This window comes from Diachasmimorpha longicaudata, chromosome 2, assembly GCF_034640455.1.
Source record: "Diachasmimorpha longicaudata isolate KC_UGA_2023 chromosome 2, iyDiaLong2, whole genome shotgun sequence".
Taxonomy (NCBI): domain Eukaryota; kingdom Metazoa; phylum Arthropoda; class Insecta; order Hymenoptera; family Braconidae; genus Diachasmimorpha; species Diachasmimorpha longicaudata.
The window spans coordinates 8,792,037-8,818,452 of NC_087226.1; the positions used below are offsets into that span (position 1 = coordinate 8,792,037).

Genomic DNA, 26,416 nt, shown 5'->3' on the forward strand with positions numbered 1-26,416 from the left:
ATATAGATCTAAAAAATCAAATCTCCCGCCCCTTTCACGTAGTCCTCTTCACCCCGGGACTCACAAGGCCAAATCAACATATCCAATAATTCTCAGAAATAAAAATAAAATTTGTAATCATACCCCCGTAACTTGAGAAAACACTCATCATCGGTAAACAAATTGAATGTTCCTTGAAGTAACGGTTCACTGACTCCGTCAGTGGCAAGTCACAGCCGCGTCAGCCGGGATCGGCGCCCGCCTGGCAGCTCTCTGGTACTCTAAATGTCCACACGAGGCGTTGTAGTCCCTCTCCAGTTGTGTCAAGCCGCCGTGTCACCGTGTAGTTGAAGTTGGTGTTTGATACATTCACAAACTGGCTCATTTATCCCGTAATCAGTGGGTCCTCGTGTTGTTCCGTTATTCGATGGTGCTCCTCATTTGATTGAAATACAGCTTTACTGAAAACTAATAGTCCCAAGGAGATATTGAAGCCAGACATTGTTTTGAGGGAAATTTAATAACATGGACGTCAGCATTTTGCTTCAACACATTCAGTACGCGGTACCAGTCGGTCTTGTACTGGTCTGTGCTGTCCTCGTATTCGCTTTTGGCTTCAAAAATGCTGAACAACCACCGTTTGCACAGCTATCAGCCGTCTCCGATGCCGAGCGCAAACAGGCGACTAAGAAACGCAGCAAAATTAAGGAGAAGGTAAATTAGTTTGGAGTTTTCGATAGGCTTTTGCATGTGGCAGGGTGGAAATTGTGAGGTGAATGAGTCGGCTCTAATGATGAGTTAAATACGTGCCATATGGAGGCCACCACTGGCCCTTTGGGGTGATCAGCTGGAAACCTCCTGTAGAGGGGGGGGGCTTTCACCAAATAGAATAGAAATGTGGGGATTGTCCTTTATTTTTCAGAGGTGGATGTTTTGACTGTTGTGCACAGGGAAGAGGAGAATATCATTGTTAGAAAAGTAAAGTGAAGTTTAGAGTCACCTGACAATTTTTAAGGGGTGACAGATGTTTGAAATTTATGATTTTTTTACTCGATGACTTTGCTCTAGGAAATTAGGAACATTCCTACAGAATGTGTGTCATAAATGGTTTCAATTTAAAGTGGATATCATATTCATGGCATAGGAAATTCAAATGTAGTCATTATTTCAAATCGACAATATATCTTATCACCATTCTTCGATAAATTGATTAGTTCCAAAGATAAGCCGATGAAAAAGTCATGAAAAACTTCGTTGAAATAAAATTGTCAATTGTCTCGTTCATGCAGGGCTGAATCTTGAATCAATCCCAGATAAGTTGAGTGATTACTTCGTAGGCCATAAAATTCTCCACCAAAAATCCTATAAAAATTCTTTCTTTTCGTGAGTCGACAACTTTCATAGTCTATAAAATTCTGAAAGAACATACATCATCATAAAGTGAAAGAATTTTTCGACGCATGCAGTATCACATTTAGCGACGCTACAAATGATGTGAAAATTAATTCACTGATGCACTCATGTGGAATGCACCGATGGTGAATATTCGGAGAGTAAAATTGAATTGAATTATTGCAGCGAACAACGGGTAATCAGACAGTGAATGAGAAGACCAGTCCTGCCAAGAAAGTGTCACCAGCTAAAACTGAGACGAAAAAGGCGGCCAATAAGAGTGACGATGTGGATGGTAAATTGAAGGAGAGGGAACAAGAGGAGAATACTCCTGCTGTTGTCAATAAGAAAGAGAAGAATCAGGTTAATGCTAAATCCGGAAAGGAGAATAAGGTTGAGCAGGTGAAGAATAAGAAAAATCTCAAGAATTTGATTCTTGAGAAGCCAGTCGATTTTGATGAGGGTGAGTCTTCTGAAAATTATTAAACACCAAGAACAATTTCATGAACTCATTTTTCATAGTGCAATTCCTGGATTTATTTTACAAGGATTACTGTTGTTTGGTTTGGTTTGCAATTGTTTAGGTACATTTTTTGTTATTCTTGCAGGTGACTGGGAGCAGGCTCCATCGAGGAAAGATAAGAAGAAGAAGAAGGAGGAAGAGACCCCGAAGAAGACTAAAAAATCTAAGAAGTCTGAATTGACAAATGATACCAAAGAGAAGGAACAGGATAAAGTTGAGATTAAGGATAAGGTTGCCAAGGAGACTCAAAATAAAGAGTTGAAAGAGAAGAATGAGATGGAAATTGCTTTGGAACCAGTGAGCAATGAGGTCGTTGATGAACCCGAGGTTCCTGAGATAAAGGAAGAGATAAAGAAGGTAATGATAATGATATTCAACAGTTAATGCTGATGGCATCTCAATATAACTGGTTATGTAAAAGTGCAAACTGAGTATTTTTATTTGTATCAGGTCGAAAAATCTGAGAAGGATGATAAGAAGAGCGCTAAATCGAAGAAGGCCAAGAAGATTATTGATCCGGAGAATAATGTATCCGTCACTGAGAAAAAAACATTGGAGAAAGTCATTGCACAGGGAGTTGAAGACGCAAAGACGATTGAGACTGTGGCGGTCGAAAAGGTGGAAACAGTCCCCGAGAAGAAAGCTCCAGTGTTCGATGAGTTAGGAGGTAAATTATCGTTTATTATCCATTAATATATAATGATACTCATCAGTGTATGAGTCAACATTTATTATACACCATTTTTTTTCAGACACATGGACAGAAGCAAAACCCCAGAAGAAAAGTAAAAAGAAGGCGCGAAAGGACAATTGAAATCATTCCCGTAGAATGACCTGAATTGAGAGTATTTTCTCAGAAAAATCCCTAAAAACAAAAAAAAATCAGAATATCCAGGGAATGATGAGGAGTGTCCACCCAGAGTGGAAATACTGTGGAACCTATCCTAGCATGGGTAAAAAAACCAATCGATTCAGTTTTCAACGATTGAGTGAGTCTGTTTCATTTTCCATGTACATAAAAATCAGGGTTTAATTTTTCTAAGCCCATAGATTCTCTTCTCTAGTAATAATTTGTATTACGTGGATCGCTCATTGAGCTATTGTTTCATCAATCAAAATGAGAAAACCAATGAACCATTTGATTGATAAATGCCGAGTAGTTCCTGACACGTTACATCACCCCTTCAGCAGGATCATAAACTCGATTGAATAACTTGTATTGTAATTGATAAATGAAAACACAGACGTGCCAAGAGTGGGCAGAATCGTGTCAGCACGGTGGTAATCACGCTCAAGAATAACAGACTAATTCTTTATTCTCCGATAAACTGAAGAATTAAAAACACTGTCGTGAATTCTAAGCCAAATACATTTGCATTGATAAAGATCAATTGATAAAAACAACAGATATCTAACAAAAATATTGCATAATATAATGAACACTAGGCAGATGTCGCCCTCAACTTTCGATGAACCCTAAATATGTTGTAGAGGACTCAATATTGACGGAAATACTTTGTTTGTAGAGGTGAATGATGGATGACTCTCCAAAGTAATTAACTTGAAACCGAACTTAGGAGCTAAAAAAAAACGTATCCTTTGGTTGAGTCTTCTACATCATGTATAAGTTTCATAGAAATTAGGTTACACCTACGTGATGTTCCCTAGTAGACGAAACCTGTTTTGAAAATGAAACTTTACTTTTGTTTCTCCACTAGATATTTGCAGTTTTTGCCTGTCACTCTATTTTCATTAATGATAAACAAAACAAAGTGCGGCTTTACACATAAAATAATGACACTAGTTGTTAAATTAAACAATAAATATATAAATAATTGTATTTTAGTATGAAAAATAAATGAATAATCGATACCCTTGTGACAACTGGCGATAGTTTACCGTGCGGGTATCGATGCACTATCAATGCATTAGCAGGAGACGATATATTTTGGGTGGTTGTACCATTGATTCATGGGCTGCTATTATCATATGAATTTATTATAACTGAATAAGGGAAAATACTGTGAGCGTCAAATTGCACATTGTCTTGTTGAAAATCGTCAATATCTCGAGAACGATAGAGTACAACTTTCTTCACTTTAAAACTTGAAAAAAACCCGTAAAATGAAGCTTGACTCGTTCAAATGGAATGACATGGTCGGGAGATATCGACGATTTAGGTGGGCTCATTTTCGCTTACCCCTGTGTTAAAAGACAATTCAGTACATGTTATGTGATAGGTGTACCTCGAATATGTTCTCATTAAAAATTGTACATCTCGCCTGATGCTCTCCAATATCTCTGGAATGACGATAAACTTGTGAACTTTCCATAACTGATAATTCGCGTTGATATTATTAAACATGTTGACAATTTCATTCAGCTCCATGTTCTAGAAATAGTACTTAAGATATGCCAGAAAGAAATAATGATCATTAACCTGACAGAGACGAGAGAATAGAGAACTGATGTATGATTTGTTGATGTAAAATTTTCTCAATTATTTGGATTTAGACTATTTTTATAAAGATTGAAAGAGATATTTCAGATCAACGATATATTTAACAATTCGACAGGGTTTCAATTCAATTGGGCCTGAATATGTTGTAAATTGTTGGAGGGAATGGGATAAAGGAATGTCATATTTTGAATAATAACATTTGTAAATAAATTAATATAATGGGGTGATAAGTGCTGATAATAATGGAAGTTATTAATTGTAATGTACATCTCTTGTAATTGCCACTCAATCACGGCCTAAACCCGTGACGCTTTCTCTGGAAAATTGCGTGAATGTTCATGTTTTTTTGCGTTTTACTTAGGATAAGGAGATTAATAGTGGTGGTTAGTATACATTTCATGGCGCTGAGAAAATAATTGCCAAAATGAACATAGTCGTAGTGTATTCGATTCTTCAGGACGGGTGATTAACTAAACAAGAGAAAAATATTGAGGATTATTATGTAGGATTGGATAATTGTTGTTGTAATTCTATGAATATTATATTTGTATATATGATCATTATATATGAATATTATATTTGTGTACGATGCATGATTTTTTAGTCTTCAATTTAGATGCCTGGGTACGGGGAGGCGATTTATTCGACTATTTGAATAAAGACTATTGTATATTTTTTCAGCATTTACATAGTGGTCCTGTTTCTTCGCTATTTTGGAAGAATTTTTCGGGAGAAAATTTCTTAATCGTCCAATTTTATCAATCACTTAGGTGTTAATAATCTATTTTGACTAGGATGTGAGGCTTCGATTTAGAAGACTTTAAACAATGCAATTAACTTGGCAAAAGTTCTGAAGAAAATTATTGTCGTGCTTGAACATCTTCAGAGTACGTAATTATTAAAAATCAAAATTTAGTTCATCGTATGATGTATGATTGCATCGTTTATTTGGTTGGGACCACCTGCGGAAATTATGATCAAATAAATAAAACAAGAGTTTGAATATTTTTGTTTATTCTTATATTTAATATGTCCTGTAAGATTTATCATCAGTGAGATATTTTCATATCCATTTCTCCTCTTTTGGCAACTAATTACTCCTCTTTTGAGCTTCAAGCGCATTTTTACTGTTCCACAAGATCATAAACATGAAGTTTATGTTCTACTTGTAACTAACCCAGAACTTTCGTTGATCAAAGGAAGGATCAATAGACAACTAATAAATCAAAATTAAACAGAATTTATTCCTGTATATTTTCCAGTAGTTGTAGCATAAGAATAATTATGATATTTATAATTCTTATAATAGATTGAATAGGCACTTAACGAGGTTCAATGGGAGACACTTGAGGTAGTCGTCATCGAGGAACAATCCTTTTTTATACTGGAACTCTTCATTATTTATTAGAAACTTCAGTAACAAAACTTATTGATAATGTAAGCATGATGATGAGCAACAGTCAAGTTTAACATGAGGGTTTATGTAGCCTTGAAGTGATCATCAGTACGCGTCGTGTAGAGGTGTCCCTCAGACGCAAGGAAATCAATAATTTCGTCGACCTTTGATATCATCTGAGGTGGGATTTTGCTTTTCAAGAAATCCCTCTCGACCCCTAGATCGCTAGTGTCGTATTGCTTGATGAGGTTGTAAACTGTCATTTGATCAGGGGTTAAGCCAGTTGTAATGCGATTATCAGTGTTATCAATTCCACCTGCTGTTGTATTTGCATGTGGCAATGCTGCGTTCTTATATCGAGCTACCATGACCACCTCCAGAAGATGATTCAAAACCTCGCCATGAGTCACTGAGGGACGAATGTTGAGGATGAATAAATGTCGGGATTCCTCGCCACTCTCGCGAAGGCAGCCATGGATGATGACGTACTGATTGACTTTTATGTCAACAACGTCAGCAGTTGTACTGTCCGTCTCCAGCCAACGATAGGCTGTTATTTTACCTGTGGGGGAGATAGACGAGGGTTATAGGATGATGTATTGTTTCTAAACTCAGAATTTTCCTCAGTAATCAGTTCTATTACATGGATCGATCATCGGATTTTTGTTTTTCTAATGATTATTAATTCTTCGCAAATACTATGTTCATCAAATTTTTTGGTACATTGTTGAAAACCCTATGTAATGTCAGAGGGGTTAGTGTAGTCGTCTCCAATCGTCAATACCTCAACATTGGCAGAGTGAAATTTAATCATTTATCGTTCTTTTTAAAGATATTGTGTCACACTTTGAAGTGCAAGGTGATTCATTCAAATTGGATCATCTCCTCGATACGGAGGAGATACATTGAAGGTTTAATGAGGGTCGTTGGACTCCTTTGTAATTGTTTTGCTGCAGAACAAATTACCTGTCTCATCCTCGAGTTCATAAGCAAGTTTGGTGGTGGCCTCAGTGATTTTCGTGACAACAGCAACAACACGAAGAGATGAAACACCATTATTACCATGATGTTGAAGGGACTGAGGTGTCTCATGCAATAAAGTGCCAATCATAATGGGCAGGATGATTTTGTTATCGTCCCTTTTCTTGCTGTCTTTCTGTGTCTGCTGGCCTCCTGTGCTGTAACTCTCGTCCATGAAACCCCCCTCTGATTCACCGGCTTTCAGATCTCCCCACATTTTCGTAGTTCTATTTGAGTACTTCAATTAATTTAATGTTTAAATGCAGAACCGGTTGATTACTAACCTATCTCGACTCGTTTGACGCGGGAAAGAACGGTTTGCTTACGCCATTCATTAGACAATTCGTATGTAGATAGCCGACAGGTGATTACTTTTCGTAAATTGAACTAATTCTATCGTTTGTACTATGTTTGTAGCTGTTTGTACTGCGCTTTAAATATTTCGTTACTTTCTCATTTATTTTTAAGTAAATAATTAAAAAAACCCAATAGAAGTAGTGACATCTGTGGGTGGAGTTTTACACTAACTAATAAATATACACGAAGTGCCACCTCCGGGACTATCTGTGATAGTCACGATAGATGTCGTGACAATGTTGTGAAATGCCGCTCAATCGTCAATTATATATTTAAATTAATAAAACATACACATGTTTAGTTTATAAGTACTACCATTAGCTTTCAAATTGGATATCTGGTTTTTTAACAGTTCCACAAAGTTCTGGATTTTTCCATTTAGTCCAAAATGGAAAATAATATAATTAACCAGAGATCAACTATATTTCAAACATAATTTCAATGAAAATAAGACAGACAACATAAAATTTATTTCAGTCAACAATTCTCAACATTTTGTTCGTCATTCTTCATAAATAGAATATTCAAGATTGAAATGCACATTTGGTTTTTATTATTTCGGTAACAAATGACTCTTCTTCGGGTGCTTGCTGCACTTACGCTTGAATTTCTTCACTTTGCCATCATTTTCACTCATGTCTCCACTGGCAGTAGTTCCCTTTGTACTATCGCTCTTACTCTTCTTCGGTTTTCTCTTCGTCACTAATCTCGCACTCTTGCGAGCCGGCACACTGACTTTAATCCTCAGCCCTTTCTTTTTCTTTTTTCGTTTGCCTTTGTTCATACCAGCGATTATGGCGGCAGTGTCCTCCGAAACTTTGATCTTCTGTTGTTGGGGTGCCACTGCGACACGGGTGAATGACTCGTAGAGGATATCACCACATGTCTCGGTGAAGCAATACTCTTCACCACATTCACCGCAAATTTTTACGCTGCTCTCGATTATTCCAGCGCGATTCTTACTCCGACGGATGGGGCTGATGGAGATACGACGATCTTTTGCTAATGTCTTTAATTCAAGTTTTCCCATTTCCACCTAAATGAGAAATTTTGCAGTGAAGGAGTGATGGTCGTCATAGAGAATTTTTCGGAGAGTTTAATTTCCATTAGTCTACATTGCATTAGTCTGAGGGTAAGAACATGAAAATTAAAATTTGCAAGCATTAGGAGAATTACCAATCGAGAAAACATCTCCTCGTCAGCTCTCAGCTTCGGCCTCAAGGGTGTCAACATCCTCCAGTCAATAGCCACCCTCTGAAGCTCTTGAAGATCCAAGCTCCTCATATCCGGTGGAATCGGATCACCATATCCCCACTCTCGCTCCATCAACTTCATCTCCTTCTTCGTAGTCCTCCATGAGAAATCCTTATCCCTAACTTTCGCGTCTTCCCTCTTGAGCTGTGGAAAATCGCAAATGTTCGCTTGAACTTCTCCCTCACAAGAGAAGAAATGGGACAATAAAAATTAAAAAATTAAAAAATAATTGAATGATATGACATTGTAACAACTTGTTCTCCAATTTTTTTATCTGTCTGTTGTTTACATGGAGAGATGGCCAATGCTGTGAGTAATAGTGAGACTTTGAAAGTACGAAAAACACTAGAGAAAAGAATACGAAAATTAAACTGTAAGAAAGCTCCACCTTCTCTGGCTTAATCTTGTACTCGGGACAGCGTTCACGAAGCCGCCGGAATTCATCCTGTGAATTACACGTAGCTTTACTCAAGTCGGGAATTAAATTGCCATCCCTCTTGTCGTCCCTCAGTAAATCGTCCAGTTGAAAAGCCATTATATCGTATTAATTTGCTCTGGAAAATTGAGAAAATCCAGCTAACTTCCCTTTTATTTATATTTCCCCGTTTTTTAGTTCTCCGTTCTCTCGTTAATTATGTTTAATTATCCTCTCGAGTCCTTTCATTAATAAATCAGCAATGGGAATTATTCAGTTAAAAGAATGTCAAGTTATCGGAAAAATCTTTCTAACAACACCCCGTTGGTTAATAATAGTCAGTATTCGGAGATACTAAACATCGTTCCGTGTCCCACTCCTGTTGCTTGAATAACAGTCCCTGTAACATCACGCAAATGTTTATCATGTAAATAGAAACGTTTGCTTTTGAAGTAAATACCGAGGGTCTGGTCTAGTATTTTTTAGGGCCTCTTACATTTCTGAGAGCAGTCAGTTGAGAGAGTATCTGTTCACCGCACCACATATCAAATTTTTCCGTTGATTCCATTTTGTCGTCTTCATGTCGAGACTCACCACCACTCGTCACTATTTTATCATCTTCTAATTGGAGTCTTCCATGCTCATTTACTCGGAGGGGTACAACTGAGTTCAAACTATCCATTGACAGATCAGCATCGTAATGCTCCAGTTTCACTTTTCTTCTGGAGGAATTGCGTGGCTTTGATTTTTGGTTCGTGGACTTTCGACGATTTGGGGAGGGCGATCTGGAACATATCACAGAGACCCCAATTTTTAATTCGCCATTAATCCAACAAATTGACTGAACGACTTGGATTTTCCCTAGAATTTGTTCTGCTTCCGAGTAAAAGCTTTGTGATCGATGAACACTGAATTAACGACTTCAGGAATTCTCTCTCGCAGGCCATTATTTAATGGAATATTCCACAATAGAGATTTTTTTTTTACCTCGAACGTTCGTCACTCGACTCAACGCGACGCCTCCTCAACCTCAATCGTCTCTGATAATGGGGGTCCTTCTCGCTCTGGGTTCGGTAGCGTGTTCCGGGCCTGGGCAAAGCTTTAATCACTTTTAAATCAATGAAAATCCTCACCGGTTTTGTTCATCTCCAATAAAACCGGATTGGGGGTTGGCTGATGACTCTACTCACCTATTGGCGTTCCACCGGGGTCGGGCATCAATACTAGCTCGTGGTTGTGACTTCGATCGGGAGCTTTTATCGTCGGTAGAGCCGGTACTGGTTGACCTAGAATTACCGTAAAATTACGATCGAAAACTAAAGACTTTTCTGATGATCACTAAATCAGAAAGATCCAAAATCAATTAACGAAGGATTTCACTCGGGATTATTACCAACATGATCATCTTTAAGGACATTATAACTGACATAATTTCAACCTGATAGATATCGCCTGTTAATGTAACGCATTAATTTCTTCGTAAAAATAACCCTCCAATTACTTGTCAATATCTCTTCTGCTGGTATTAATAACTTCTTTCCTCTCCTTGGTTCCATCCTTTCCCTCTCCCTCGTTCTCCCCATCCGTCTGTGTCCCAAAATCCCTCCCCGAAAGTGCCCTGTATTTGCTGGGGGTCAAAAGCCTATTCTCCCTGAATCTGGGTGAGCACATGGTGCCCATCTCATTCTTCTTCAACTTGGGACTGCCAAGTGTCTTCACGATAGCACTAATGCTCGAATTAACCCCTTCACAGTGATTTCTGTCCCGTGGGGTTGAATTGACGATGAGATTGAGCAGTTGGAGGTTGGAACCACTCAGGAAATCTGAATCCTCTAGTCTCCCAGTCAGCACAATGGCAACTTCCTTGTTGACTGGCAGACAAAGATGACTCTCATTAATCTCCTCCCTAATTTTCTCACTCTTCTGTGGGGCCTTTTCCTCGTTATTCGACTCCCTCGGGGCATTCTCCATGCCCACATCAGTCTTGGATTGCGCTCCTTGTTCGTTCGATGTTGAAAGTTCATTTGTATTTATAGTTTCTCTAGGTTCAGGGGCATTGAACCGTTCGACGTCACTGGCATCGTCCCGTTGACGTTTCTGACGCTTCTCCTCTCTGGCTATTCTCTCAGCAGTCTCGAGGATCTCCCGCATGGCCACTTCCTTTTTCAATTTAGCATCTTCTTTGTCCTTCAGACGTCTCTGCTCCTCCTCGAATCTGCAATAAGACGTTTATTATCGCAAAAAATTGTGTTTTCTGGCCAATTTAAGGGCATCCACTTATCCATTTTTCCAATAACATTTGACGTACATCATACGCTTGACGGATCCTCGCGTAAAACACTTAAAATGTCGACATTGCAAATCCTCGTGTCTTAACTCGACATACTAGGGTGTACGTAAATTTGGGGACACCAATGGGGGTACATCAAAAGGGGGAGAAATTCAGCGTAATTTCAATGCTTTAATTACAGAGTTGGGAGTAGTCACCTCTCGTTCTCTTTGTTTCTCTCCCGTTTTATTCGCTCCTCTTCTTCGCGCTCCTCACGTAATTTTTGCTCTCGTTCCTCTCTCCGCTTTCTGTCCTTCTCCTCCAACTGCTGTTTTATTGCATTCTGAAGCTCTAATGCCTTCTGTCTTTTTGCCTCGCGCTCTTGAAGTATGTGCGCATCGACGGGTATGTTCTGACCTCGGAGGTACGTCTTTGAGTCAGACCCTGTGGAGCCTGTCGTTGAGCTGTCTGGACTGCTTGCGCTATCGTGATTTATCACCAGAATCTACGGAATTTAGTTTCGATGAGTGAAGGATTAGGAAAAAACGTGAAAACGGTGGAGTATATTTTTGAATATTGGATGTAGACAGCGTCCGGGGAGGGGGGAGGGTAGACTGGGAGGTGCGAGGAGAAGTTTTGGGCGTCGTGGGCTTCAAGGTACAGTAGAATATTAAGTTTAGCTAATGGAATGACACCAGGTCTATTTTCACCTGACTCGAATGATCCATTCGTGAAAGGCCCCGTTCCAGCCAAGAGGGGGGTGGGGGATCGGAATGATGATTGTCCCGATTCCAGACGCTCTCCCATCTCGGTCGATTGAGTTCGTTGAGACGTGTCGTTGAAAAGCGCCTCGACGACGGCAATGAGCCGTCTGACGTCTCGTTGTAAGGATTTGGCCAGAGTCTCCCGGACGCGTGGTTATCCACCAGGGATTTATCAAGCGGTAGTAATCCTGCAATAAATCAATAGTTTTCGGGGATTCCCCGGGTCATCCGTCTAGTTTACTCACGGGGGTTAGGGAATGATAGACATACTCTTGCCATCAGTCATGTGGAAGCCCCGGGGCGGTTCAATCGAATCACTCGCGTATCCCGACGTCTCGCCTTCTCGTTCCTCATATGTACAACGCTGCTGAGGCTTCCGGTCTGACTCAACAGGGGGATGCTTTTGACGGGGATAATTCGCATAGCGTGAACCCTCCACCTCTAAGCCTGGAAGTTCCTGTGGTGCACATTTTCAGGTATCAGCTCATGAGATTAGAGTATTGCGTGACCAGTGTTGAGACGCCAGTCGGGTTTTTTCGATATATTTCATGCGGAATGTGACATAATTTCCGCCAAAGTGACATTAGAAAGGGTTATTATGGTTGTCAGATGGAGATTAAGACGTCTGAGTTGACCGAAAAATTTTCATTTTTTTATACAATGGTGTTCATAAAACATCATACAAGAGGAAATAATGATGACGTTTTTATGAATGAGAATTAAAATAAGTGATGGGCTTTTTCTTTTTAAATGGTTACGAATTATCGAATAAGGACATCTTTAGAAATTATGCAACGTATAAATAGGGTCTTAATTATAGTGAGAGACTGAAAAATAGTGAGGGTATAATAATAATAATTATTTATATATTTATTATTCAATATTTTCGCCCCCCGCGATATCGCGTGCCGAGCATTGAGACTCATTAACTGTTATTTCTTTGTTCATTATGTTTCATGTGGGGTATGACATATTTTAGACGAAAGTAGCACTACATAGGGTTATTATAGTTATTGACGAGGTTATTCCCATGACTGAAAAGCCTGTAAAATCCCATTAGTGGAATGAAATGTTGAACCAGAATGGAAAATTATTTTTTAATAAAAACAAAGGGATCAACTAATCTATCATTTTAGAAAATATCACTAGACCATAAAATAGACAATATTTTACCCCTGGTAATTATGTAATTGTTATTATAAATGATACTGCAACAAACAACCCCCGTAAGTCATCACATTTTGTTTTCATGTATAAGGATGGCATAATACCGCTGCTTCAAGGATTTATGTTTATGATTATTATGGCTGTTAAATGTTTATTCAAGGCTTTTCACCCCCCTGAGGGGTTATTTCTATCAGTCACACTCACCAAGCCCAGCTTGCGCTGATACGTTCTTGGAAATCCTTGGATCTATCATGTGCCACTTCCCCGCCCTTATATTAATAAATCATCCGATAATGATCGTAAATCTTTTTTTTTACAAATTAGTAAGCTTTTAACGCCTCTGAAATCTCCAACACGTTCTCCCTGAATTTTCAAATTTGGAATATCGTGATTTTTTTCTTGACACACAATTCATGAAATGAATTATGTGAGGGTGAACATAAATAACTGTTTCGTAAAATAAAAACACTTTCAACTAATGTAAAATATTACAAAACATTTTGAAATTTCGGGGGACAACAGTGGATAATAAATAAAATGATATGTTTTCCATTCTGATGAAATCGTAAATTATATTGAACAGCATCAGTTGATGCTGTTCAATAAAATAATCGATCGATTAGATAAATAGGATTTAAACCGATGAAACTATCGCAGCCCTTATTTCCTTCCTGGAAAATCCCCTTTCTCAAGAATATCCTGAATAAATGAATGCAATGATCATCAATCCCATCTGGGTCACGATGAAAAGTGAATTCCGCGATGGAACGAAGTGGTACGAGTCCCTTCAAGCGACTTTGCGTGTCTCACGTGGACACAGCCCAACCGAGGGTGTATTTTCGCTGTGTTTCACGGTATAACGATTACTCTTCTGTTCAAACCCCTCTTCCCCGACATAAGAAGTTACTTCGTATCGTGGGGTTCATTGAACCGTTTCGAATCGATATTTTGTGCCAATGTGTGCCGATGTGCGTGCGACCAGTCCGTCTTAGGACGAGCTTTTCGAAAAAACAAGGGAAATTCAGGAATTTAATGAGAAGCTATTGTATTGACATTCTTCTCAATTTTCCTCCGCTCTTCACTATTTATTTTTTGTGCTTTTTGTGTTGTACCTGAGTAGAATAGACTGGCTGATGGGGCTGGGGCTCCTTCGTGTAGATCGGAGGAAGGCTGGGACTTCTCTTTCGCAGTGGCCCTTGTAATTCGGCGCGCTCCAGAATATTGATCATACTCCCACCAGTTGAAAAATCTAAACTTTGAAGGCTCGTTGAACCTGTCTCCAATGTACGGAGGCTCGTTGTACTGCCGTAGTGACCACTAGCTCGCAGTGGCTTACGGGTCACTCCTGATTCGCGTGACGAGAGTCTTGTGCTGCATGATGACATAATGGAGGGGAAATTTTTGGTGCATCCGGAATTATTCGCGAAGAAAAAATGATTCATTTTCAGGAAAATGTCTAATTTTACCACTGGATATTATTAATTGTCAGGACTGCTGTGGTCAGTGGCCAGGATCGGAATGGATTTGTTATAATTATAATGAAAACGTAGCAGTCATGATTACTATGAAACAAATCACTTTGAATTGTTGGAAATTATGAAACATAATGTGAAAAAAATTAATGTTGTCTGCGAAGAATCTTTAAAATTCAAACAAATGAATATTGAAAAGTAAGAGATATCTTGATTTTTTTTTTTATTAAAGACGGAATTATTTAGGTTTATGAATTTTCCTGGTAATGGAATAGTTACCGAATAGTTGTGCGAGGGTGAGTTGAATTTTTCGTTGATTCCCAGGGAGCACTCAGTCTAGCCATTTCCTCTAATAAACAAATAACTAAGTGTACAGCGGACTGATGAAATCCGATTCTGCTATATTTTACTTTTATTCATATTGCAGGATTTGCACGGATTTGATTTAATTTAATATATGGGAGTGAAGTATTTACCTCTTTCCTGTGCCCACTGCAGTCTCTTTTGTTCCACCAGTGACACTCGTCCCGTCATGTTAGTTAATTACTCCACGGTGGAATTACGTTGGGATTCGGATGGGAAAGGGCCATTGAAAGAACTTGAGAGGTAAAATGGAAACATGAAATTTCCGAGAGATATGTGAAGTTGTACAAAATGGTAATAGTACGTAATTACTGATGGAAAGTGAATAGTTATACAGATAGACAAACGGTCTGAATAAAGTTCATTGGTTAAAATACAATAAAAAACTTTTATTCAACCAGGAACTTCATTCGTTCTCCAAACAAAAAAAATGTTGTCTCGATGGAAATGAACTCTTCAGCAATTAAAAGTAAAATTGTTGTATATTTGAAATTAACTAATCATTTATTTGTCACTATTACAACATTTTTATGAGCGTTTTATCTGATTGTCATGAATAATTTTTACGGCGTGTACAAATGTTTTTTTGATAAAAATAAAAATTTCACGAGTTAAAAAAAATTTGTTAGTTGCTTCGAATAAATAAATAAATGAAATTATTAATTTTGACAGAAATTAATATACAATGCTGGGTAAATTAATACAAAAATGTCGACGAGGGAACTTTATTTCTGAATATGTACTTACAACAACCCCAAATAGAATTTTCCTCGCAGTTGATTACATTCTCATGAGAAAAATCTCCGTTGCACTGTACATTCTATCCACGTGCGAGAGAAAATATCACTGCAATTACACGGTCAACTCGTGCGATTGTTCTCAATGTGCTCTTAACCACGGTTGCTGACAGTCTACCCCTCGAGACGAGGGTAAACCCTAAGGTGGACGAACAACTCCGTGAATTCGATCGGGGTTTTGTTACCATAACGACAATCGGGTGAATCGTCGGGGGTTCACCCCCAGGTACATTGGGACCCGTGAGCCCTCATTTTTCGTTGTCAGGGTTCGAATCGATGCGCGAGATCGATCCATTCGGAGAGATGCCATCGGGATAATGACCTCGGCCGACTCACGGTCAACGGCTTCCACTGGACATTGAAGATGTGCCTTTACACTGCTGATATGTTCGCGAACACGCATGGCCTTTGTGAAGGCCGATGACCTTTGGTTTATGTTTATTTATTTATGATTTTTTCCCGTTTTGGGAATGTCGCACTGACAAGAAGGAAATTACTGCAGGAGATTTTCATATAGATTCGAATAATCTTTTAATTATGTGGGATGCATAATCCATAAGATCAATAAATAATTAATCGATTGGAAATATTTATCAAACCGTCTCCCCTACAAAGGACAAAAATAAATAAAACTTAATTTCTCAGTTATTGTTATGAAATCTTTTATACTAATTGCGTTATTCCATTTGACTCATAACAATCGATTGTGCGTAATTAGAACGAATTGAAATAGCTTAAGGCTTAATCAGCCAGCTCGCACATCGCTTTTTTCTCCTTTTCGTTGTCACGCGCTCTGGCATTAGTGAAAAAAACCTCAGAACGAGGCATTAGTATGCTTTGCAAGCCTCTCGTGTCTGCGTCGGCGGCTCAAACGCGGCCACCCTTCTCTCTTTATACGCTATTGGAGCTTGCGGCGAGAGCTCCCCAGTCTCTGACAACCTCGGTCAGTATGCGATCGTGCGTTGACCCGATGTGAATTAGTTCCAACGTCTTTTCGACACTCAGAGACATCAGTTTTTCCCTAGGATTAACCATTTTGTTGGTCAGTACACCTACACATGAAACATTATTCATTTCCATTGACCTTGTTTGTGTTTCTCTTAAATTATTATTTGTTTACACACATCCATTCATGTTTATTGGAGACAAAATCACGATTGATATGGAAATCATCGCATTTTAATATGAGTAAAATATCTAGAATTGCAACAAAATAGTAACAATCGGGGATTTTGTGTTAATTAATTTTTCATTTTGAAAAACCCAAATTTTTTTGTAGACTTGTCACTCAAAATATTTTTTTACAAGGAAAAAAATGAAAGCAAAGAAAAATACTTTGCTAACGAAAAAAAATATTTTTTCAATTAAATGTTGTTTATCTAATTTATAGCAAAGGGAGGCGGGGGAGGGGCAAAGTGGTTGGTTTTTTAATATTAATTTGATGAAAATTTTCTCGGATCATTGTTGGGATTATAAAAATTGTTAATTGCGCGAAATTTGTGAATTCTATTTTTATTTTATTCAGCGATTCTCGTGCGTCTGCGTAGTATTCGAATACTTGTTGATCCTCTGTACAAGATATTGCCAAAGTGAAGTGATAATTATCACTTCAGATGTATTGACTTGTTGAACATCAACTGATGATGTTTGGTCACCACTTTGGGGTAAATTCACTCGATAAGTGGAGTGAGTAAATGCAGGTCAGCCAGACACAATAAATTGTCTCGTTGTATTTCGACTCGTCTGTTTTCTCGTTGTTACGATAAACATCAAACGTCAGATTGAAAATAGAAGCTGAGAGTCCCCAGTAAGATGAAATGACATCAGAGTGCCAAGTATCGTAAATTTTATGTGTCCAGGGTAATTTGTTCATTCCACATTCATTTAGATTATTACTTGCGATATGGAAAAGCGGTGACGAATTGCCAAAGGAATTGTTATGCTGTTTGAGAAACTTCTTGATGGAGCATTGGTTGTCACGGAAGTTGCAACAACGACTCTTTCAAAGTCACGAAAAGTTCGGTAGAACACGTCGTAACGGGATATTTATGAGAGATTTGACTTTGCCAATACGAGGGGAATTCGTTTTTGTTAATTGTACTGAGAATTATTGGGGAGCTTTTTCGTCTTTTCAGGGGAATTACTTCATTAACTGCGAATTGTCTCTTTGCTATTTTCGAATGAATGTAAAATGACCATTGTTTATTTAATGAATTTCATTTTAAATACTAATGAGGTCCATTCATATAGCGCATTGTTATTTACAGACACTCTTATGGAAAAATTTATTTTTTTCAGTGGACACATGCAGAACCTGGTGCCTCAAGAACTAGGAATTTCTTTTTCATCGAAGGGTCATGTGGAAGTCATGTGAAGCACCATAAGGGTACGTAGGTGAGTTAGAGTTCTGATATTACTGTATGATGAGGTCGGGGGCCGATCCCTCTCTGGAGAGGTTCGTATCCAAGTAATGAGCGCAGACCATAAAATTGGAGAAAAAATAATTCAGAAAATTTAATTCGATTCCAGAAGAAAGTTGCTAGCATTGATAAAATTCCCATGGGATACATAAGGAGGGATATAGCCACTAATATGGCAGGTGAACGAAACTTCTTAATGGATGTGTACTAGTAAATTACCGCTGATAATTACTCGTAAACTCGGCTCATTGAGGGAGGCTATTACGTCTCACCTAACACGTTAGCTCCACACCTTGTTTACAGAATACCAAAATCATGTGCGAATAAATCAACCAGGGGATAAATGTAGCTCTAAGTACGAATAAACTGACTGATTGGATGTTTCTCTTACCCAGTGTAAATACATCAATGAAAACACCATTTTTAATTGTGAGATGAAGAACCAATGGAGATTATTGTGAGACGAGGGTATTCTCTGTCTAGACAATTTTAGCTTCAAATTTTACGTGCTCGGGTGTTTATTCCACCATTGTGTTAAATAAACTCGGTGGAGGTAGTTTGCAATGGGTTATAAATGACCCACTCGATGATGCAAGTCATTGTTGACAGTTAATGGCAGTAGGAAGAATGATGTAATCTGGTTGGAGATGATTCTAAAGATATTGCGCAGGGGGGAAAGTAGCATCTAGTATTTTTCGAAAATCGCTGGGATGGGATGAATGAACTATTTGGAACACATTAAGACATCCGAAGGTCGTTGTTTTTTACGGCATGTTTTAAAAAATATGTAACAACTTTGAAAGACTTTTCAAGAAGTCTTAAATCAAGGAGACAAGAGTCTTAATTTTACAGGGTGCGATTAGATTGAAAGAAACAAAAATTTCCAAGTCTATTGATAAATGAAAGGCACCGCTGGAAATTTGTCAATTTGTTTGATTAATGTATTTCTCGGAGATCAATCAAGTCATGTAATGTCTGTACATTATGTGAGACTGATCCTCTCAAAACGATTCTCTGTTATAGACTGGTGGTAAGAGGAATTATGTAATCTGTTTAAAGAGAATTATGAAGACGGGGCGGAGGATAAATGAAGAATTACTGACCTGTCGACTCAGGCGTTCCCTCAAAAAATTACTCGCTATTTCTTCATTACATAAAATGATGAGTAATGAATAGCTTTGGTGTCTGCGAACGTTGCAGATTGAAATATTCCGATGATACGACGCTGAGACCTCCCATCCTGTTTCATACGTACCCCACCTGTGTTACACTTCTTAGTCCACCAATCTCTGGACGACAGTGTTTCGTTTCCTTGGCACGCAACTGCGGGTTATGAGTCTCAAGCCACTGGGATCATCCCAATTCCATTCTGTATTGAGTTCTATGTCACGAGATGATGGGCACTGAGTGTCAGTAATTTAGTGTGAGGAATGCTCGTTGGGAAATGCCCGGGGATAAATCGAATTTCGTGGCTTACTCTGAGAAATCGAATTGAGGAGCCATTGGGGCTGTCTAGCGAGGAAGCGAAGGTCGGAGAAAATTGCAAAAAGTATTTGCTCTTTGAGGATTTTCGTGAAGTTTCGCAAAGGCAATTTTCTTATTTTTGCAATCGATCAATCGTGTTTATCTTTGAACATTTGTGAGAAAGGGGCTTCTTGTCCCACATGTTCAGAAAATAATGTAAAAATTGCTGGCATTACCTCGGAACATTATCCTGTTCACACGGTAAAATGGATTTATCGGGGTTGACCCAAAAAAATTTACGCGCCAGAATTTTTTCGAGGATCAGGAGAAAAATTCGAGTTTGGGCGTCCACTACTGCCGGAGTTCGAAAGTGAGATATATCTGGAATTAATATTTCCATAATTTCGTCAATGTTCAAGAATATTTTCGACAGTTCACAGGCTTTTTAGCCACAGGTTGGCAAGGAATTTAATGAATTTTAAGGATAGTTAACGTTTTAGTGGGATATGTATATCACACTCTTCATACTGTGGAAACTAGAATCCCCAAGTGCCTTAATATTTAAGACAAGTTCTCTTAAATGCATAAGCACGACGTACAACTCCTGAATTCATAAAACTCTCAAACTCGTTTTAAAGTTGTCAGTAAATTACCTCGAAGTACCATCACCCCGATATTTTCGTGCTTTACATACTATTTGAAATATGCAACTGCAGCTTTGAATAGTTAATAGACCGAGGACGGAGTGTGCGCTTGAATGGCCAAACGTATGAATGCAATTTCTGGACACCTTGATGTTTGCCGCTGGTGCGAATCCTGATTAACGGTTCCATGGGCCAACGCATCGAAAATTAGATAGTTCTCGGATAAGGGGGAAGGGACCTGAATCCATATAAATGTGCGCTTGTTTTTCTGCGGTAATTTTGACTGAAATAATCCCCCAGTTCTTGTAATTCTTGTGATATATTCATCCTCAAAAATCCCATTCCATTAATCAATTAGAAACATTGTAGAGGCCAGTGTTGGTCGGGGAATCTAACTCAGCCAAATGTTCTCTCCGAAAAGTCACCCATCCGCACTTGATTGATGGAATAGAGCAACAAGTCATCGGGGAAAAATGTGAAAATATCAGAAAAACACTAAACAAACGTCGCCGACACGTGCCACGGGGGGAATTTAAACTCCCGGTGAATCATATACACCACGAATTTCCCAGAAATCGAACCACTTAATTGTACTTAACTTGTACTCCAGTTGAAGAATATTCAAATGCGGTGACATTTTTTCCCCTGGAAAATACTTTTAATTATTGTTTACCGGCGGAAATGCATACGGGGAGAGAAAAGCTCCAATAAAAATGACGCGGAAGTTCCGTAATTCACGAGAAAGAATAAAAGTCCGATAAAAATTACAGAAGGTCCAGTAAAAAGTGCGGAATGTTCTGTAAATAATATACGCCGCAACTCTTAATGGCCCTTTGTCTCACTTGGAAATTATGGAGCTTTCACGTGCTTTTTATTGACCTACTCTATTAAATACACGTGATGAAATTTTACCCCACTTTCCATCGATGTTTTCGTGATTTTTTTCATTAAATTACCAAATCTGTTACAAAAGCCTTTCGACTTTTACATTTAATGGAACAAGAAGCACAATTATTACTGCAAACTTCCCTGTGAAGCATTCACAGGCAAGATACCATGAAAAACCAGTCCGAAAAAAAATTAACAGAGAATAAAGAAAACGATACGAAAATAGTTCTCCGTCAACTGCGAGTTGCGCGCGCGCAACAACGAAAGACCAGTATTTTTTTACTCCGTTTTAGCTTCAATAAACTTATCCCATTTGTTTATTCATGTGACAAAATTAACATTGCTTGGAGCGGAATTTTTCATGCTCACTAGAATTTTCTACGACTCAATTACACTCTCGCTGCGTACCTCAGCCATAAAAAAACCCAGGAATGGGAACAATGCAAGACTGAAGGGCTTTAGTGACGTCAATCGAGTGAAAGAGGAAGTTATGATACGTAACAGGAATAAGACGTACGTCTTGGAGGTCGGGAGGACCGTTATTCCCGTGTAATAGATTAAATGGGGTGGAATATGAGACTCTGGGGAATAACTAGTTGTTCTAGCCCGAGTGGGGAATCGGTTTGACCTGTTTACCTCCAAAAATTCGCGAGAACCCACTGCGTTTTTTCAAAATATTTAACTCATCTTGACTTTTGTCATTCAAAATGTCTAACGGAGAAATTAACGAGAGCTGTAAATTCCATTTTAATTATCTCATGAAAATTCATGGGACGGAGGAACATTTAATGCCATTCGATAATGAATATTGTTTTGACGTTAATTCAAATGAATCGGAGAAGGCGCGTCTTTCTCCTGTAGAATTGGTTTTACCTTCATTCGCATTCCCAAGTTGTTAAATATCCATAAATCAATTTTCTCAAGTTCATTCGTACTAACGAGATGATATAGTATGAAATTTCATTGCTTCCTGATACATCTTCGTCGACAAATCCTGAAACGTCTGAATTGCAACGATGCACCCATTTTTACTGAACAATTTGTAAAAGAAAAATCATAGCATCAACATAGACGTTGGATAAACCGACACGCATTTCATCAAGAATTAAATTGTGAGCCAGGAACATTAAAACCAACTGGGCAGTTGGCCTCTCAAAGGTTGTGAAGTGTTACGAAATGGCCAGGATAAGTTTTATGCAATTTTTTAAAATAATTAAATGCCATAAATTATGCCACAGTTCGATCCTCAGAGCTGAATGATTAGATTGAACTGAGAATATTGAATGATCGTCGGTGATAAGGCTGTCGATGAAATTAACGACGTAAACGGACCGCTCAGCTAGACAAACTCTATACTTAGCTCGGGTAGGAAAGACGAGTCACGTCGAATGTGGTGTCGGGTACGGGGCCAATGTTTAATTCTTTTCTTTCCCTCACACATCGACATCTAAATATACGCATTGAGAGCACACCAGAGGTGGATTTCAGACGACCACCGGCAGTAACAACGTGTTCGAGGATAACCGGTGGTTTATCACCACTTGCTCCGTATCTATACTGTACTATAGTCTATAATGGTTTAAATTTCGCGAATTTTCGCCTCCCTCGGCTATTGTTTGCCCGGTCGAAGGCCGCACCGCCGACATTTGAATTTTGAGTGTCGAATTGTTGACATTATGGTGCGCGGGGAACGCAGGGAAATGATAGTCTCGGAATTTTTTTTTGGCGGTCATGCCAATATGCCTGGGTTCTCGATGCGGAGAAACAAAAGAGTGCTCAGGTGACGAGAGCCGAGGGAGAGTAATGTCGAAAATCGGGAGTGGGGCTTGTGCAACTGGTGAGGAGCCAAGTGAGGAACAATGAGCTTCGAGGGGGCTTAATCAAGTTAACGAAGGTGGCAACGTGGATCGGGTGGCTTACGTGTGATTTTCATTATTTTCGGAGTGAGGGTAATTAGTTAAGGACGTACAAGTGGATTAAGAACTTACGGAGGGGAATATATTAAAAGCGCGGGGGGGGGGGAAGGGGGTAAAGCATCAACTTTAGTAATTAAATGGCGTGAGGGAAAATTAAACATTATTATTCTGTAGAATTTCTGAAATATATCGGAGTATTTGCAAAGTGTAAAGAATAAAATCATTGCCAAGTATTCAGTAATCTCCGATTAACTTCCCCTCTTCATGAATATTTCTTAATGATTTGATACGGTAATAAAGCCCAGTCATGTGGACATGAATATGTAAAACAATAATCACAAATTTTGAGGTGACATAAATCAATAAAAAAAATTGTCTAATTGTTCTATTCTACTTTGCAGATCCTTGAAATACGTTTGACGCACCCTCTGCTTCGGATAAACGGAGGAAAAATAATCGAAGTCACCTTCATCATACTTCTTCCACGTGAAAGCACTCTGATACGTTTACCTCCCAGGAATTTCACTCAGAAATCTCCGAAAATGTGAATTAATTTTCCCGCATACCATCGAATCAGTGATTTTTCGAAAATTACGTATCACGTGGAATGCGATGAGATCGACGATTAAATGAAGCGTTTAATTGGAATGGAAATCGAGTGGTTGAAATAGTCGCACTTAGGCGTGAGCTTTCCCAAGTGATTTAATTCCCCAGGGGTGAATGGGCAATGAACATTTGCCGATGCACCGGAGATACAAGCCCGGAATTTGTGGATTGAGTGGCGGTTGGTGGGGCAATTTGCGGATTGACAGAGTCACCTCCGTGAAATAAAAACTAAATAAAAAAAAAAGAACTCGATGAGGTGATTGAACTAATTGCATAAACATGACAGCGAATCTAAATTGAAACGCTGAAAGTGTTGACAGAAAAACTGAGGGTGTTTATTTATTTACTCGTTGGATGCTGTGATACCACAATCTTCCCTTCACACCTATATTTTGCAAAGTGAAAAAGGGAAACGAGATGGCGAGCCGCATGAAAGCACTCTACAACCAGGTGAGTGACCTTTTCCCATCTTTTTCAGTTCCACAGGGTTTCAGGTGCTTTCTCTCCTGTTTCACCTTCCTGTCTTACTTTGGCATTATTCGATTTCCCAGGAGTGCTTTTATCACGCGTGACTCAGTTCCACTGGGGAAATTTAGTATACCGATAGACCATACGTTTCGCGTTTTATTCGAGAGGTGAAACGACATTTTTCCACGTAGGATGCACTAAAAAATCCGACTTTGAGATTTAAAAAAAATCGTGGTTTATCATCTCGCTCTTGAATCCCTCGAATATGTCTCATGATTTCCATTGATCAATAATATCGAGCCAAAGCGACTGAAAATTTCACGGTAACTCAATAATGAAAATTTTCTGTTGTTGAAGTGGAGCTGTAATTTTAAACTGAAATATTCTAGTCCAAGAGATGACTTCTGAAAGATTTGAAGGAATATAGTTCTGATGTTGTTAGCTTTATATTTGAGAAGAGAAAATTGAAAATAGAAAACGAATGGGAGAATTTCATTTTGTGGGTCTCGACATATTGAACATTGAAAACGGAGGAATTGAGATGATTTTGAGAAGTAGATCCGATATTCTCCAAGGATTGGAGAGCACTTTGGTATTCCGCAGGTGGATGTCGATTTTCCGGGGCTAATCAGAGAAGACGAGAAAGAAACGTCGAACATTGAGTGATTCCAGATCCTCTTGCCAATGCAAATTGGACATTCTACATGAATAGCTATTCAATATCGCAGTTTGATTTTCAATTTTACTTATATTGTATTTTCAATTTTGTGATTTAAATTTCATGGGTGCATGAATTTTTTATCCAACTGAAGAATCGCGGTTGTCAATTGACGAACAAATATTGTAGGACGAAATTATATAATTGAAATACACCGTACGAGCCTTGATTCTAAAATATAATTTTTTTTTCAGATTATATTCGAAAGACGAGTACTTCTGGGATGTACTCTACTCGTAGGCCTGTCTGTGTCTATATGGGTAATAGCTATTTGTACTGACCATTGGTACAGTGTGGAATACCCCCACAATGACACGGCCGACGTACAAAAATATCGGAACCAGGGGTTGTGGCGGTCCTGCGAAACCGGATTTAATCACGAAACATTAGGTTATTATTGTAAGTTTTATCAGAAAAATTGCAGAATAATTCACTAATTATCCGGATTCTTATTTTTGCCGCAGATAATTGCAGTTATCGGGACATGTTTCCAAATGCACACACGGTAAATCTGGATGATTTGGATGAGACTGTGCTTAGTAAGTTTTTTTTTTCGTGAATTACATGCGTTTAAATTTCCCTCTTGAGATCTTAAATTTTAATGTCGTTTCTGGTTCTTCATTTCAGGCTATGCAAGAACGCAGGTCTCATTCGCTATCATCTGCCTGATAATTATGATCATGGGTTTTTCATTCTCAATTTACACTTTTCGAAATCCTAGATATATGTTCAAGAGATTGGCCGGTGGAATTCATTTTATTAGTGGTAAGTATCCTTCGGTCACTTGAGTATTTAAATTTAATTTTACAAATCAATCAGTAATTTTTTTTTGAAAATCAATCCGGCTAATATCTGTTCAAATGACGTCGCAGGTGCTTGTGGAATGGTCGTCATTCAAGTAGTGCTGTCATCAATTGAACACGAGATGAAAAACCTCCCCGAAAAATTTCCAAACGGTGCTAAAATGCACTACGGTTATTCCCTCGTTCTTGCCTGGTTTGTCTGCATGGGAAATTTGATAGCCGGATGTGCCTTCCTCTTATTCTCCAGAAAACGTAAGCGTGATAAAGCACCCAACGAGGAAATAGCGATGGCGGATGAACCGACGATAATCGGTCGTTGAAAAAAAACAATTCCTCAAAAGTGTAAGCCTCATCTCACCTCACATTCTTTTCCACTTTCCCAATTGAATATTGGCACGAGATAAATGTACCTGCGTAAAGCTGATTAAGAAGACAATGTACATAAAATCATCCCTCTCCTAGAATAAACGAATGATTGATCGGATATGTATGAAAGAAAAAAAAATGTGATACATGTAATTGTATAATTATTGGTATGCTTCATTTACAAATTCATTCTGATAAATCTAATGTTTCTATTTGAAGAAAAATTTACATTAGCTTTTCATTGAATAAAATTGTCCCGTTAGACAACTATCATTGACTATAAATCATTGTAAAGAAAATATTATATACATTATAACCCACGAAAGCTCTTATTGTAATTTCGTGGAGTAATAAATTAATTGAATTTACATGGTAAAAAGATACTTCAAAAATTTTAACATTGAACACTGAATTACAGAGGTTTTTTAACGAGCGCCTCCATTGCTCGAACAAATCAGCCTTAAATCATCACATATAAAGGTGCTGGCAATTGA

General features: G+C 38.5%; 5 protein-coding genes across 12 annotated transcripts; 2 read left to right on the plus strand and 3 right to left on the minus strand.

The window, feature by feature from the left end:
- Positions 1 to 340: 340 nt before the first annotated feature.
- Positions 341 to 5,360, plus strand: LOC135172710 (DNA ligase 1-like). Its single transcript, XM_064138998.1, has 5 exons — positions 341 to 693; positions 1,558 to 1,834; positions 1,980 to 2,251; positions 2,345 to 2,561; positions 2,647 to 5,360. Exons 1-5 carry the CDS (start codon positions 505 to 507, stop codon positions 2,706 to 2,708), a joined length of 1,017 nt encoding a protein of 338 aa, XP_063995068.1. The 5' UTR covers positions 341 to 504; the 3' UTR covers positions 2,709 to 5,360.
- A 219-nt stretch (positions 5,361 to 5,579) lies between these two features.
- On the minus strand, positions 5,580 to 7,227 carry Rpa2 (Replication protein A2). Its single transcript, XM_064139005.1, has 3 exons — positions 7,056 to 7,227; positions 6,718 to 6,998; positions 5,580 to 6,313 (listed from the first exon to the last, which is right to left on the minus strand). The coding sequence occupies exons 2-3, from the start codon at positions 6,986 to 6,988 to the stop codon at positions 5,835 to 5,837; spliced, it is 750 nt and encodes a 249-aa protein (XP_063995075.1). The 5' UTR covers positions 6,989 to 6,998; positions 7,056 to 7,227; the 3' UTR covers positions 5,580 to 5,834.
- Positions 7,228 to 7,380: 153 nt separating this feature from the next.
- Positions 7,381 to 8,930, minus strand: LOC135172714 (uncharacterized). Its single transcript, XM_064139004.1, has 3 exons — positions 8,771 to 8,930; positions 8,305 to 8,526; positions 7,381 to 8,164 (listed from the first exon to the last, which is right to left on the minus strand). The coding sequence occupies exons 1-3, from the start codon at positions 8,915 to 8,917 to the stop codon at positions 7,682 to 7,684; spliced, it is 852 nt and encodes a 283-aa protein (XP_063995074.1). The 5' UTR covers positions 8,918 to 8,930; the 3' UTR covers positions 7,381 to 7,681.
- Positions 8,931 to 9,061: 131 nt separating this feature from the next.
- LOC135172683 (uncharacterized) lies at positions 9,062 to 16,360 on the minus strand. Of its 2 annotated transcripts, XM_064138932.1 has the most exons (12): positions 15,580 to 16,360; positions 14,946 to 15,067; positions 14,749 to 14,818; positions 14,110 to 14,368; positions 12,101 to 12,287; positions 11,777 to 12,018; positions 11,285 to 11,571; positions 10,299 to 11,012; positions 9,988 to 10,083; positions 9,785 to 9,886; positions 9,294 to 9,582; positions 9,062 to 9,197 (listed from the first exon to the last, which is right to left on the minus strand). In XM_064138932.1, exons 2-12 carry the CDS (start codon positions 15,001 to 15,003, stop codon positions 9,126 to 9,128), a joined length of 2,376 nt encoding a protein of 791 aa, XP_063995002.1. In that variant the 5' UTR covers positions 15,004 to 15,067; positions 15,580 to 16,360; the 3' UTR covers positions 9,062 to 9,125. The 2 variants fall into 2 exon arrangements, with proteins under 2 accessions (XP_063995002.1, XP_063995003.1); XM_064138933.1 differs by lacking the exon at positions 9,062 to 9,197 and having other exon boundaries at positions 9,445 to 9,582; positions 9,785 to 9,896.
- Positions 16,361 to 16,527: 167 nt separating this feature from the next.
- LOC135172716 (epithelial membrane protein 1) lies at positions 16,528 to 26,314 on the plus strand. Of its 7 annotated transcripts, none has more exons than XM_064139012.1 (7): positions 16,528 to 16,671; positions 17,928 to 18,023; positions 23,363 to 24,017; positions 24,948 to 25,143; positions 25,218 to 25,292; positions 25,381 to 25,518; positions 25,626 to 26,314. In XM_064139012.1, exons 3-7 carry the CDS (start codon positions 23,985 to 23,987, stop codon positions 25,874 to 25,876), a joined length of 693 nt encoding a protein of 230 aa, XP_063995082.1. In that variant the 5' UTR covers positions 16,528 to 16,671; positions 17,928 to 18,023; positions 23,363 to 23,984; the 3' UTR covers positions 25,877 to 26,314. The 7 variants fall into 7 exon arrangements, with proteins under 7 accessions (XP_063995082.1, XP_063995076.1, XP_063995077.1 ...); XM_064139006.1 differs by having other exon boundaries at positions 16,529 to 16,671; positions 24,948 to 25,152; XM_064139007.1 differs by having other exon boundaries at positions 16,529 to 16,671; positions 17,928 to 18,015; positions 24,948 to 25,152.
- Positions 26,315 to 26,416: the final 102 nt, after the last annotated feature.

What these genes read in the sequence shown, in the direction of transcription:
- LOC135172710 (XM_064138998.1), top strand. Translation starts at nt 505, where the DNA reads ATGGACGTCAGCATTTTGCTTCAACACATTCAGTACGCGGTACCAGTC. An exon ending in GCAGCAAAATTAAGGAGAAG is followed by an intron (nt 694 to 1,557) that starts GTAAATTAGTTT and finishes GAATTATTGCAG; the next exon opens with CGAACAACGGGTAATCAGAC. An exon ending in AGTGTTCGATGAGTTAGGAG is followed by an intron (nt 2,562 to 2,646) that starts GTAAATTATCGT and finishes ATTTTTTTTCAG; the next exon opens with ACACATGGACAGAAGCAAAA.
- Rpa2 (XM_064139005.1), bottom strand. Translation starts at nt 6,988, where the DNA reads ATGTGGGGAGATCTGAAAGCCGGTGAATCAGAGGGGGGTTTCATGGAC. An exon ending in TGAACTCGAGGATGAGACAG is followed by an intron (nt 6,314 to 6,717) that starts GTAATTTGTTCT and finishes TCTCCCCCACAG; the next exon opens with GTAAAATAACAGCCTATCGT.
- LOC135172716 (XM_064139006.1), top strand. Translation starts at nt 23,985, where the DNA reads ATGGCGAGCCGCATGAAAGCACTCTACAACCAG. An exon ending in CGAAACATTAGGTTATTATT is followed by an intron (nt 25,153 to 25,217) that starts GTAAGTTTTATC and finishes TTTTTGCCGCAG; the next exon opens with ATAATTGCAGTTATCGGGAC. An exon ending in TTTGGATGAGACTGTGCTTA is followed by an intron (nt 25,293 to 25,380) that starts GTAAGTTTTTTT and finishes TCTTCATTTCAG; the next exon opens with GCTATGCAAGAACGCAGGTC.
- LOC135172714 (XM_064139004.1), bottom strand. Translation starts at nt 8,917, where the DNA reads ATGGCTTTTCAACTGGACGATTTACTGAGGGACGACAAGAGGGATGGC. An exon ending in ACAAGATTAAGCCAGAGAAG is followed by an intron (nt 8,527 to 8,770) that starts GTGGAGCTTTCT and finishes GATTTTCCACAG; the next exon opens with CTCAAGAGGGAAGACGCGAA. An exon ending in AGGAGATGTTTTCTCGATTG is followed by an intron (nt 8,165 to 8,304) that starts GTAATTCTCCTA and finishes TTTCTCATTTAG; the next exon opens with GTGGAAATGGGAAAACTTGA.
- LOC135172683 (XM_064138932.1), bottom strand. Translation starts at nt 15,003, where the DNA reads ATGACGGGACGAGTGTCACTGGTGGAACAAAAGAGACTGCAGTGGGCA. An exon ending in GAATGGATCATTCGAGTCAG is followed by an intron (nt 11,572 to 11,776) that starts GTGAAAATAGAC and finishes TAAATTCCGTAG; the next exon opens with ATTCTGGTGATAAATCACGA. An exon ending in AACTGACTGCTCTCAGAAAT is followed by an intron (nt 9,198 to 9,293) that starts GTAAGAGGCCCT and finishes GTGATGTTACAG; the next exon opens with GGACTGTTATTCAAGCAACA.